At 37.0% G+C, this 12,813-nt stretch overlaps 1 protein-coding gene across 2 annotated transcripts in view; it reads left to right on the top strand.

Annotated features, from left to right (window-relative positions):
* LOC107696530 (sterile alpha motif domain-containing protein 12) overlaps positions 1–12,813 on the top strand; it is an 89,777-nt gene that overhangs the window by 24,182 nt on the left and 52,782 nt on the right. For both annotated transcript variants that reach the window (XM_016496890.1, XM_016496889.1), the window contains exon 4: positions 9,523–9,663. In XM_016496890.1, coding sequence (XP_016352376.1) covers positions 9,523–9,663 — 141 coding nt within the window. The remainder of the gene's footprint in view (positions 1–9,522; positions 9,664–12,813) is intronic.

A 12,813-nucleotide genomic window follows, 5' to 3' on the forward strand; every position in this document is an offset into this window, starting at 1 on the left:
ATATATATATATATATATATATATATACACATACATACACACACATACACATATACACACACACAAACACACAGTATATATATAATTCTGTCTCTGAGCTCTTCAGGCAGTTCCTTTGACCTCATGATTCTCATTTGCTCTGACATGCACTGTGAGCTGTAAGGTCTTATATAGACAGGTGTGTGGCTTTCCTAATCAAGTCCAATCAGTATAATCAAACACAGCTGGACTCAAATGAAGGTGTAGAACCATCTCAAGGATGATCAGAAGAAATGGACAGCACCTGAGTTAAATATGAGTGTCACAGCAAAGGGTCTGAATACTTAGGACCATGTGATATTTCAGTTTTTCTTTTTTAATAAATCTGCAAAAATGTCAACAATTCTGTGTTTTTCTGTCAATATGGGGTGCTGTGTGTACATTAATGAGGAAAAAAAATTAACTTAAATGATTTTAGCAAATGGCTGCAATATAACAAAGAGTGAAAAATTTAAGGGGGTCTGAATACTTTCCGTACCCACTGTATACTGCATTTCTCTTGCAGTCCCAATTAGATTTTTCTGCTGACATTTTCATAAGAGCGAATTTATATGTATTTTAGTTTCATTTTTAACGTGAAAATTATATGCTGTAAAATGAGACATAGAAAATCTGGTGTTTGCTGAAATGCCTCTTTTTAAGATATTAATAGATCTTAAAAGATTTATCACATGCATGCTTTGGAGTTAAACACATATTTAGGCCTAACACAAATAGGTGAAATTATGTTTTTTACAAAACATTTCCAGCTTCCACTCAGGGTTGGATCAAAGCACCCAAACCACTCATCGACCTGACTTCACTCCCTCTATAAACACAATCCTGTCTGTAAACTGCATGTAATGACGTCTGTACAATAGTGACTGCAGTTGTTCCTTGTTATATGCATCCTTTACTTGATTTTTTTACTTGGTACTTATCTTCCACTATTTTCGGCGTTCAATGTTCAATGCTGTTCAATGACCATGTGATGATGTTGAGACTGCTGGTGAAAATTAACTTCGATTGAAGGTTTGCTAAATGATATCATTGAGCTGAAATACGCAGTACTCTGAGCATCTGAGACTGAATCAAAAATATATTGCCCTCTTTCATTCGTCGGAACTGCTGTCAAACCTGGAATTTGTGTCATTAATGTGATACCAATGGATCTTAACCATTCATTTCGACCATTTGACCAAGAGCAAACATCCCATAATATAATATTTTTTGCTGTTATAATAAAAGGGGCATTAAAGTTAAGGAAGGAATATGCCAATTATTTCTGAAAAATCTGCTAAATCCCAATATAATGCAACCCTAGACCTCAGAATTCGAGGGCTTCAGTCAGCAGTCATGTATATTTGGGATTCAGCACGATGTCTTCACAGAACAGCACGGTTTCAGCCTTTGGTGGTGTGGTGGTGATTTCTGTGAGCGGGATGATGAGGTATGAGCTTTTGAAATTGCAGTGTTCCGCAGGGATGCAATTCAGAGCCATCAGATCAATTTTTCAGTATTCTGGGGAGAAGGATGGAGAGGAAAGATCAGATTGAATTGTGGTGATGTTGGAGGATAAGAACATGATGTGGCCTGAATGAAACTACTGCAATTTTCGTGTTTTGAAGTATTCTGAGGGGGGAGGGGGGGGTGTACGGTGTTAGTGTATTGATGGCTACATTAACAATTAATAATTTGACTATGATCACTCGCTTTTTCCAAGAGTTTTATAGCTGTTATAAGTAATAAAAGAGGAAATAGTCATGTTCTGATGGATGGAGTGGTTTGCATGGTACTGATGACTCACACAACTGATGTTTTCTGGATAGAGTATAATGAGTGTCTTGATAATGCTACATATTTATATTGGAGGAAATGGAGGCCTGCGGCAAAGCATCAAATTTTGCAAGAGAATCTTTCCAAATGTGCATGTCATGTGGAAAGACATGGCACGATAAGACTTTGTTTCTCTGGTTGTTGCATAGCTACTGTACCAGTAGAATGATTTTTTGTTTTTTCCAAGTTTTTTTCCCACACATTTTCCAGAGTAAAATCTGAAAATGATGAGAGCTAAAGTGAAATTTTTTCACCACTAGAGCCACCAAATGGAATTGCAACGATTATCATCAAACAGGTTTCTAGAAAAAAAAACTGCTCCATCTGCTATTGGTCTAACAATCCCCACCCCCAAACTCATACCATTGGTTGAGCCACTGTTGCTATGTCAGGCTGGTCTGGATTCTCAAACAAAAAGAGCAATGTTTTGATAGCACCTCAGCGCCTACAGATGACTTACTTATGGCTGTCTTTTCATATTAAGCTGGGATATAAGAATGTATTTTACATTTACACACTTAAAGCACTTTAAAATTATGCTGATTTTCCTCCTTGAAGTCATTTAGTAGAAATTACGCTCACAATCAAGTGTGGGGTTATTGCCAGCACAAATAAACATCGCTAAGCATCTGTGTCTTTCTCACCCTTTCTCTCCTTATGTTCTATTCATCCCTGTAACTCTTACTATCTGCCCACTTTTGATTAAAGGGGTCATATGATGCGATTTCAAATTTTCCTTTCTCTTTGGAGTGTTACAAGCTCTTGGTGCATAAAGAAGATCTGTAAAGTTGCAAAGACTAAAGTCTCAAATCCAAAGAGATATTCTTTATAAAAGTTAAGAGTCAACCACGCCTACCTAAAACGGCTCGTTCTAACACGCCCCCACATATCTCCCTCACTATGTGGGAAGATTTGCATAACGCCGCCCAAATGTTCACGCAAAGAAAGAAGGCGTAACTTTTATTCTCACTGTAGTATTGTTGCCGCAGCCACCATGTTGTGGAGACGCTGTGTGCTTCGTTGTGAAAGCGAAGCTACTTTGTTTGGTCTTCCAAAAGAGGACGATATCCGCTTCGTCATGCCTAGAGCTGATCCGTGCTGGTCGCTGAGGAAATACATCAACTTTGCGCTGTGGATCGCCGGATCGGCTTTCACCCTGGACGAAGCGGAGTCCAGCCCGGGGTTGCACATGTGGTTGCCGCTGCTTCGTCGAATCCGCCGGGCGCGCCGTTCTCAACCCCGCCGCCTCTGCTCACTCTAGCCCGGCCTCAGCTCACGCTAAGCCGCGGCTGAGGACTGTTTACTGATCCTGGGAGAGTTGACTACAATGCCGGCAGTTCTGACTCACAGACTGTAAGTACGTTTTCATTTAAAGGATTTGCCACTGATGATTCAAACGCGAGTTTTGGGCAGTGTAGAGTAGCACTTGTTGTTTGTCATTTCTCCGATCACAAATGCAGACAGGGTTTTATGTTTACGCGGCGCGATGCAACGCAACGCGTGCGTAAAAAGACAGTATAAGTCATTATAATCAGTAATTATGTCCCCACTGGATGCAACAAATGCCTCGTTTGTAATGGGTTTTAATGTTTTTGCCTCTTCTACTCTTGTACTTTAGGCTTATATTTCTGTATATAACTGTATGTTGGATGAATGGAAATGTCATGTGTCTGAAAGAGATGAATATGAAACTTACATGAAACCTGTAATTTTATGTGAACTTCACTGAAAATGTTTATACTTATCAGGACCAAACCACCTGTTTTACTTAAGACATGTTAGCAATTTTAATGAGAACAATCTAAAAGTGTCTTTTTATTAAGATTTTATTAGATAAAAAAAAAAATATGTTGGAAAATGCTGAAATTATTATTATTATTGTAAATAAAAAGAGTAACCTTCTTTTTTTTTATTTCACCACTTGATGATATATGTAATAAAATATAGAAAATAATATAACATGCAAAAAATGAATTTCTGCCATTCTTACAGTAAATGTAGCAGAATGTTCTGTTCAGCATCAGATTTAAACACCTCTGATTGGCCATTGTGTTCTCTTGCTCAACAGATAGGTCTGTGATTGGCTACAATGATCATGGCTTCACGCTCTTCACCGAGCGCTTACACAGATACACACGGGAGCGTTTGAAAGCCACGACTTTCAGTGGATCCCTAATATATCTGGTCTAGACGGATCCGCTGATAGAAGCGGCTTTCAAATGCTTGTGTGTGTATCTGTGTAAGCTCTCTGTGAAGAGCGTGAAGCGATGGTCAACACAATGGCCAATCAGAGGTGTTTAAGAATCAGCTCAACAGCCCTCAAAATGCTAGAGGGAAATGCTGGCATCGTCACATGTTTAAAATTTCAGTACTACCAACATCAGCACTTTTGACAACACTGCTCACTGGCATTTTTCATCTAGAATTTGGTCCTCAATCATAAAGTAGATAATTTTGCAGCATAATCTTGCCTGTTGGATGGTACTCTGAAAGGATGTACATAGGGACATATTGGCAGCCATGCACTCAGGCTCTGCGATAGTTTGAGGGGCTAGCGAGCCTGCCAGGTTGTGTGTCTATATATGTGTGTATGTGTGACAGAAAGAATGAGAGTATGAAAGGTCCTTTTGGGACTCATGAATGCAGCTGCAGTTAAACTATGTGAAGTATGCTACAGTATCACCTGAGGAGTTTCCTTCACCAGTCCAAGCAGCCTCAGTGTTTCTCAAGTACAGTCCTGCTTGTTCACCATGAGAGTTTTGTCAGAGAAATTGAGGTTAATTTCCATCTTTATAGGCCCCAGAGCCACCCCAGCCCCCTTCTCTCTCTTTCTGTCTGTTATCCCTCCTGGTTGTTGGAGCAGTAATTAGCCAGGCTTTTGGTTCACATGTAAAAGGGACAGGTCCCTAGAGTGACAGTGGAGGGAGAGAGAGCTTTAAGCTAATCCATTCATCAGGACTGAAGACGAGTATGCCAGTCCAGAAACCGGAGGGAGAAGGAGAGTGAATTTATCTGCCCTAATGTCTCACATATGTGGATTGCAGCTCCTATAATATAATGATATGTTTGTGAATTTAAATGTTGCTTGCAAACCATTTCATCTACTACTTTTGAATAACTGCTGACTGCTTCATGCTAACCTGCTAAACCTTGACCTTTTGGTTTTTGTGTATGAAGTATGCTGAAATCCAAGATGCTGTTATTTTTTTTAAGCCATTTCTCTGTCTTCTCTGTCAAGATTAGTAATCACAGGAACGTGAGCAAAGAAAACCGCAGTAGCTCAGCTGCTACTAGAACTACTAGAAGGAGACTTTAATGATCATTATGACATGAAAAGGCCATTTTCACCACTCAAAGGCAAACAAACACATGATGCACTGTGCATTGTTAAAGCATATAACATACATTTAATTTCTCATTATTATTATTATTATTATTTAATATTCCAGTACAAATAGTAAAACACTGAATTTTTACTGACAGGCAGTATTATGACTTATTCAGATTTTAATTTTTTTTTATGTGTATGTTCCTCTTTGTCCTTTCATAGTAATATTCAGTTTTTGCATTTTGCTAATTGTTTTGTTTGGCTAGCTTTCAGTTGGATTTTTGGAAAAAGTCTCAACAAACTAAAATATTAGAAGATATTTCTATTTGGAATCATCTTTAAGTGAAGCACTATGTATAATACAGTAAAAGTGTCATTTGCACAAAAGATGGCCAAAATATCTTGTGTATATAGCAGACAATAATTTATGCTTTTTTTGTTTTCTACCAGACTACATTCTTTTGCATCCTTATCTTGCTGAGACAGCTGTTACCCTGTAACCCGTTCTTCCTGCTAAGTATCATCTAAGGAACCGCTCAGATGTTTTTGTTGGACAGTTATTTGTTTAGAATGGCACCTTTCCCATTTCTTCTCATGCACTCGCATTTGTAACTTTTTTCCCATCTGTATACATATTGTCCTCTTATTTACTTTCTTTCCTGTTTTCACACTGTCTTTTCTTCTGTTTTTTAAGCAGGCTTTGACTCATCTTCTCAGTGAAACACTTATGGCAGTGATTCAGAGAGAAGGCACGCTGAGTTTCTGTTCCTTATTGAGGCGTTTCAGCCAAATGCTGCCGAAAGAAGGGGTAGTTTGGCACTCTACCAACATACTAAAATACCTTACCCCGATCACCTCAACCTACACGCCTCACACATACTCCAATTTTCTGCTTCTAATGTTCCATGACTAAAGAGGTCCCATCTGTGCTCATAGCGCCTCAATATTCTATTTTTTGGTTCACATGTAAAAGGGACAGGTCCCTAGAGTGACAGTGGAGGGGGAGAGAGAGCTTTAAGCTAGTCCATTCATCAGGACTGAAGATGAGTGTGCCAGTCCAGCAACCACAGGGAGAAAGAGTGAATTTATCTGCCCTGATGTCTCGCATATGTGGAATGCACTACTTCTTTTGAATAACTGCTGACAGCTTCATGCTAACCTGCTAAACTTTGACCTTTTGGTTTGTATGTGTGTGTATCTTTTAGGCACTGATTTGAGCCCACGGCCTTTGTTTAACGGTTATTGTAGAAGCTAACAGTTACAACAGGATTCAGAGCAAGCCAAGTGTGGAGCGTGATTTCCGACTGATCAGTATGCTGAAATCCAAGATGCTGTTATTTTTTTTAAGCCATTTCTCTGTCAGTTGCACAAAGATTAGTAATCACAGGAACGTGAGCAAAGAAAACCGCAGTAGCTCAGCTGCTACTAGAAGGAGTGGGAAGAGACTTTAATGATCATTATGACATGAAAAGGCCATTTTCACCACTCAAAGGCAAACAAACACATGATGCACTGTGCATTGTTAAAGCATATAACATACATTTAATTTCTCATTATTATTATTATTATTATTTAATATTCCAGTACAAATAGTAAAACACTGAATTTTTACTGACAGGCAGTATTATGACTTATTCAGATTTTAATTTTTTTTTATGTGTATGTTCCTCTTTGTCCTTTCATAGTAATATTCAGTTTTTGCATTTTGCTAATTGTTTTGTTTGGCTAGCTTTCAGTTGGATTTTTGGAAAAAGTCTCAACAAACTAAAATATTAGAAGATATTTCTATTTGGAATCATCTTTAAGTGAAGCACTATGTATAATACAGTAAAAGTGTCATTTGCACAAAAGATGGCCAAAATATCTTGTGTATATAGCAGACAATAATTTATGCTTTTTTTGTTTTCTACCAGACTACATTCTTTTGCATCCTTATCTTGCTGAGACAGCTGTTACCCTGTAACCCGTTCTTCCTGCTAAGTATCATCTAAGGAACCGCTCAGATGTTTTTGTTGGACAGTTATTTGTTTAGAATGGCACCTTTCCCATTTCTTCTCATGCACTCGCATTTGTAACTTTTTTCCCATCTGTATACATATTGTCCTCTTATTTACTTTCTTTCCTGTTTTCACACTGTCTTTTCTTCTGTTTTTTAAGCAGGCTTTGACTCATCTTCTCAGTGAAACACTTATGGCAGTGATTCAGAGAGAAGGCACGCTGAGTTTCTGTTCCTTATTGAGGCGTTTCAGCCAAATGCTGCCGAAAGAAGGGGTAGTTTGGCACTCTACCAACATACTAAAATACCTTACCCCGATCACCTCAACCTACACGCCTCACACATACTCCAATTTTCTGCTTCTAATGTTCCATGACTAAAGAGGTCCCATCTGTGCTCATAGCGCCTCAATATTCTATTTAGAAATATAGATGGCATCAAAATGTGATAGTTTGTGTTGATCAGACATGAAAAAATTATTTTTTTTGTTACTGTTCTTATATTACTTTGTTGTAGGTTGCCCTATGTGATGATTTTCTCTCTAAAGAAAATGTCATGTACATTTGTTTTTACTTTAAAAGAATCTTGTTCTTCATCAGTATCTGACTTTTCCCTCAAAAAATATTATATGAACGTCAGAACACTTCAATTTAACAGAGAAACAATACTACATAAGATAATAAAATGTTCAGAGAATGTATTTAGTGCAGGACTCAGCAATATGGAGGGCCCGATGGCCCAGGGCCAGTGCAAATTTGGAGTTAGTTACTGTGTTGAGACTAAGTCCCTTGTTTGATGATTGTGTATATTTGTTTTATGCCTTGCAGATTTAAACATTTGGCTTTTTGTAATGTGTTGAATATTGCTGTTGCTAATTATACTGATTTAAATGTCACCAATGTAACATCATTATTATTATTATAATATAAAGAGGCGGTTTTGCTGAGTGCTTTGTGATCTACTTCAGTTAGAATGCTTAGAATATTTAAAAACAAATCACCATATGCTATCATTTTCCAGCAAGTGAGTATTTTTTATTTTTTTGCATTTATAACTGTGATAGTCATTTATTATAGATGCAGTATATTGGAAAAAATTCATAAATACTAAAATAATTCTTACAAAACAATACATTGAATTTAAATTAATTTTAAAATGTATGTATTATACAAATAAAATATAAATATAAGTATTTGTAAAAAAAAATAATTTGTGTAAAAATCAAACATTTTTAATCATTTGTGATGGGGCCAGAAATTGTTGGTATGGAAAGTAGAAATCTGAACCATTGGACCAGTGGGAGAAAAATAAGCATGTTGTGCCCTGAAGTGTTTTTTTTTTTTTTTCCTTCACAGTTTTAATTTTTGCATATTTTAAGCATAAAGCTCACTACATGTATTATTTTATTATATAAAAAACAGATGTTTTTTTGACTTTCAATTATTGTAATTTTACTGACTTTTTACAGGCTGCCCTTTCGTTTACTGATCAATAGTGGTACTTATTTTTTTCTCATGTGTTCCCCTTTGTCCTTTTAATTTCAAGTTTTTGCATTACCACATGAAATGCGCTCCAGTGTGTAAGAATCAGCTAAATTTGTTTGTTTGGCTAGCTTTCAGTGGATTTTTTTCAGTTCTGCATAACTTTCCCCTTCACCGGAGACATGCTTCGATTTAAACACATGACTATTAAGAGAAAAAGAGGGAGCGAGTGACACGAGCAGAGCATCCACACTCATAATGCAGCATAATCACTGGAAATTGTACTGTGCTCCATCTGAATACCGCCCTTTTCATAGATAATGATACCATGTTTGTGTCTCTTCCATGAAAAACAACCGAATTAACAATTTTCATCGTAGTGTAAAAGCATTAGTAGCCTTTCTGCTTCACTACCTAAAGGCATTGTGTGAGATGGTACAATGGCTTTAACTTTATTGTGCACAAATTGTAGCTGTTAACTGGGGCATTGACAGGCACTATTATGACTTTTATCAGCACAGATATGAGGAGAATATTTGTGAGGCGATGATTAAATGACAGTGAACTTCATCTGACCTTGATCATATTTCTATCTGGAGGAAAAATTTCCAGTCTATTTTGTTTCACTAATTACAATATATTCACTTTAGCTTTTTGTAATGTAGGTTATTACAATACTCGATCCGTTTTTCCACAAGGGCCTTCTAATAGCCCCTTATAAATGACAAATACAGTTATGATTGATATGCGCTATGTGGTTTTATTCATAAATGTGCAATCTGTAATATTTTTTTTCTTTGTAAAGCCTAGCCTGGTTTCATGTTCATGTGTTTGTGTTTGTGTTTGTGTTTGTATGTGTGCAGGTCGAGCTCTGATGAGGCTCACTGACAGGAAGTTGGAGCGTATGGGCATCATGCAGGAGAGTCAGAGACAGTACATACTACAGCAGGTCCTCCAGCTCCGTGTCAGAGAAGAGGTCCGTACTCTGCAGCTGCTCACGCAAGGTACATACACACAAACATGTACAGCTATGCTTGGGAAGCCCTCCATAGACTTCTAATGTTTTTAAATTAAGCCAATTAGGCTTTCTTCACTTTAACCCTGCCTGTTTTATGAAACTTTTATTTTATAACTGCCTAGAATGTGTTTAGTTAAGCATATATAGTAATACTCTCTGTCCCGTCTTGATCTTGTTGAGGGTCCCCACACTCATTGCAGAATTGCAATTCAAAGAAACTCGTATAAGAGTCATTTTAAACTAGAAAAGCAAAGTATGTCAAGACCGTTTTTAAACTTGAAACTTATCGTTTAAAAAGACAGACAGATAGATAGATGGATAGACAGATGGACGGACAGATAGATGGATGGATGGATAGATGGATAGGAATCTATTTATCTATCTGTCTCCAGGAAAGCTCTTTTCATGCTGAGCTAATCAAAATGGCCACAGCTGATCACAGTTGAAAGTCAAATGGCTTTGTGTGCCATTGAGAAGGTGATTAGCTATACCTGGTTGAGTTCACAAGTAATTTTTAGGAGGGAGTGATTTTTATTTTCTGACATGTTGGTGTTTTATCTTTCACTTGGATGTTAAAAGTTGCACTGAGTAAATACAGCTGGATAAAACAAAAACTGTGTTTAGGTGCATCCCACCCAAATCGTGTACTTATGCACCATTCTATGACGTTTTTTATTATAAATAGTGTGAGTAGTGCGTTCACACTGAAAATTCCAAAAAGAAAAGGTGCACTTTAAATACCCAAAGTGTGGAATGTTGAACACTTCATGCACTCAACTGTCGCAGCTTTAATTATGTAGCGAAGGGGGAGGGGCTATCAGACTATAAACTATAAACTGAGTCTGATAGCCCCTCCCCCTTCGCTACATAATTAAAGCTGCGACAGTTGAGTGCATGAAGTGTCCAACATTCCACACTTTGGGTATTTAAAGTGCACTTTTTCTTTTTGGAATTGTTCTAAGTATCTATCTTTTTGAACTCATGGTTGAGTACATAGTGCATAAGTACATAGTGTATAGTGTGTCATTTGGGACGCAGCTTCTGTCTTCATTTCAAGCTGCAAAGCAACAAAATGTAATTATTTTAAAGGGGGGGGATTCTTTTCTATACCCACTGTATATTATGTCACACTTAACGCTTCTCTAGTAAGTTTCGTCTGTGTGTGAAGACGCTGCAGGCAGTGACGAATCACAAATCCGTGAATGAATGTTCCTTCGAAGTTACTTCGAAGTGAAGTAAACTTCAACAGATTTCCCATGTGCAGGGAGTAGGGAGCAATGAACACTGCATAGGGACCATGTAAAACGGAACACAGTTCATGCATGGAGCTCTCTTCTAACGTGCTGGTGATTTGAATCGGGTGTGTTAAACAAGAGAGACATGCAAAATATGCAGAGAAGGGGGTCGCGAGGACTGGAATAGGGAACCACTGAGAATGGATGAATAGATGGATAAATAAATGTATAGATGCATATCTGTATAGATGGATGGAAATAGATGGTAGACGTTATTGCTAATTGAAATGAATGAAATGTAATCATAACATAACTTTACCCATTCAAATGGATAGGAGCTGTAAAACATGCCTCACTCAAGTTCATCAGGGTTCAGAACGGTTGACCTCCATGTTTACTGGCTAAGCATTCCTTAAAGAGAGAGTTAGTGATTGAAAAGGAGAGAAAGAGAGGTATTATTTGGTAAAGGCCCCAGTTGTTGCTGCTTTTTTTTTTTTTTTTTTGGTCTTCTTTCTGATATGAAAACTAAATTAAACAATGACGTGCATGGGAACGGAGAGCACACAGATGCTGTCTAAATCAGCCAGAGTTTGCAACAGCCCACTGAAGGACAGTATTTTTAGGGGACTAAAGAGGAGCTGCTGTGCCTTACAAAGTAAATCTAGGCTGAGCATTAGCATTAGCTTTGTTGTCAGAAGGAAAAGGAAAATTTGTAGCTTTGTTCCAGGTTCAATACAACTTAATCTCTGTTGAGCATCTGTTACATGTTGTCAGTTACCCTGAAAATTATATATTTTATGAAATACATTCTCTCTGCAATTCAAGGCAAACATGCTAGTCTTTATAGTAAATGAAGCAAGAAAGAAGGTTTCCAATAGAATCCTAGATGAAATTTCAGAGCTCCTCACAAGTGCACCTGGTAACTCATGTAGGCCACTTGGATACACGCAGTCTGACATTAGCTGCTATCTGCAGCGACTAACAGCTTTTATTGTGTTCTGGCAGTCGGGTATCATGCAGACAGACAATAATTAACCTTTAGGGCTCATTGGACCATGCAGGGAAAATAATTAGATTCTGGCTCCCGTGAATGCCAGAGGGATGGCTGGACCACGAAGGCCTTATATCAGTTACAGTGAACTGGACAGTAACAGCCAGTGTTTTCTACTTCACGTAACTATCCACCGGGCGGAAATCACTGATTGGCTTTCATGTCATGCTATTTCATGCTATTGTGAGTGGGGATTGCCGCAGCACACGTTCAACCAATGCAATATATTACTTTAATGGTAAAAAGTCTAAAGTCATATGTTTGAGTTGTGTTTCACTTCACTCAATAACTGTAATCCTAATGCAGTAAAATATTAAAATAATTTTTTTATTTAAATTAATCAGTATTAGGGCTGCACAATATATTGAAATGAAATCAATAACATGATATGGCTTAGTGCAATTGTCAAATTGTGTCGGCTTCATTTTAATTAAATAAATGTATGCTTTACTGGTTTCAGAGTGAATCATAGCATTTAGATGTTTAATTCATGATTCAGTGTTTCAGCATCTGAGAACATTCGGTTCATTTACTGTGAATCAAGCCTTTAAATATTATGATATACATAAATGTTAGTATTGTAATTTTAGTGTAAAATTTAATTATTTTATGACTCCTTTTTTATTAATTATTTTAGTATTTATTTTTCATAATAATAATAATAATAATACTTATATTAAATAATAATAAAAAATAAAGTTGTTCTTGTAAATAATAATAAGTTGGTTCTTGTAAAAATTAAAATCAAGTATGAAGTGAACACCAACATTTTTCAAGTTTTTCATAAATCATTCAGCCCTAAAAGAATTTCACTCTCTTTAAAAAAAAAATAAAATAAATAAATAAAAAA

Source organism: Sinocyclocheilus anshuiensis, unplaced genomic scaffold, assembly GCF_001515605.1.
Source record: "Sinocyclocheilus anshuiensis isolate Anshui unplaced genomic scaffold, SAMN03320099.WGS_v1.1 scaffold590, whole genome shotgun sequence".
Taxonomy (NCBI): Eukaryota; Metazoa; Chordata; class Actinopteri; order Cypriniformes; family Cyprinidae; genus Sinocyclocheilus; species Sinocyclocheilus anshuiensis.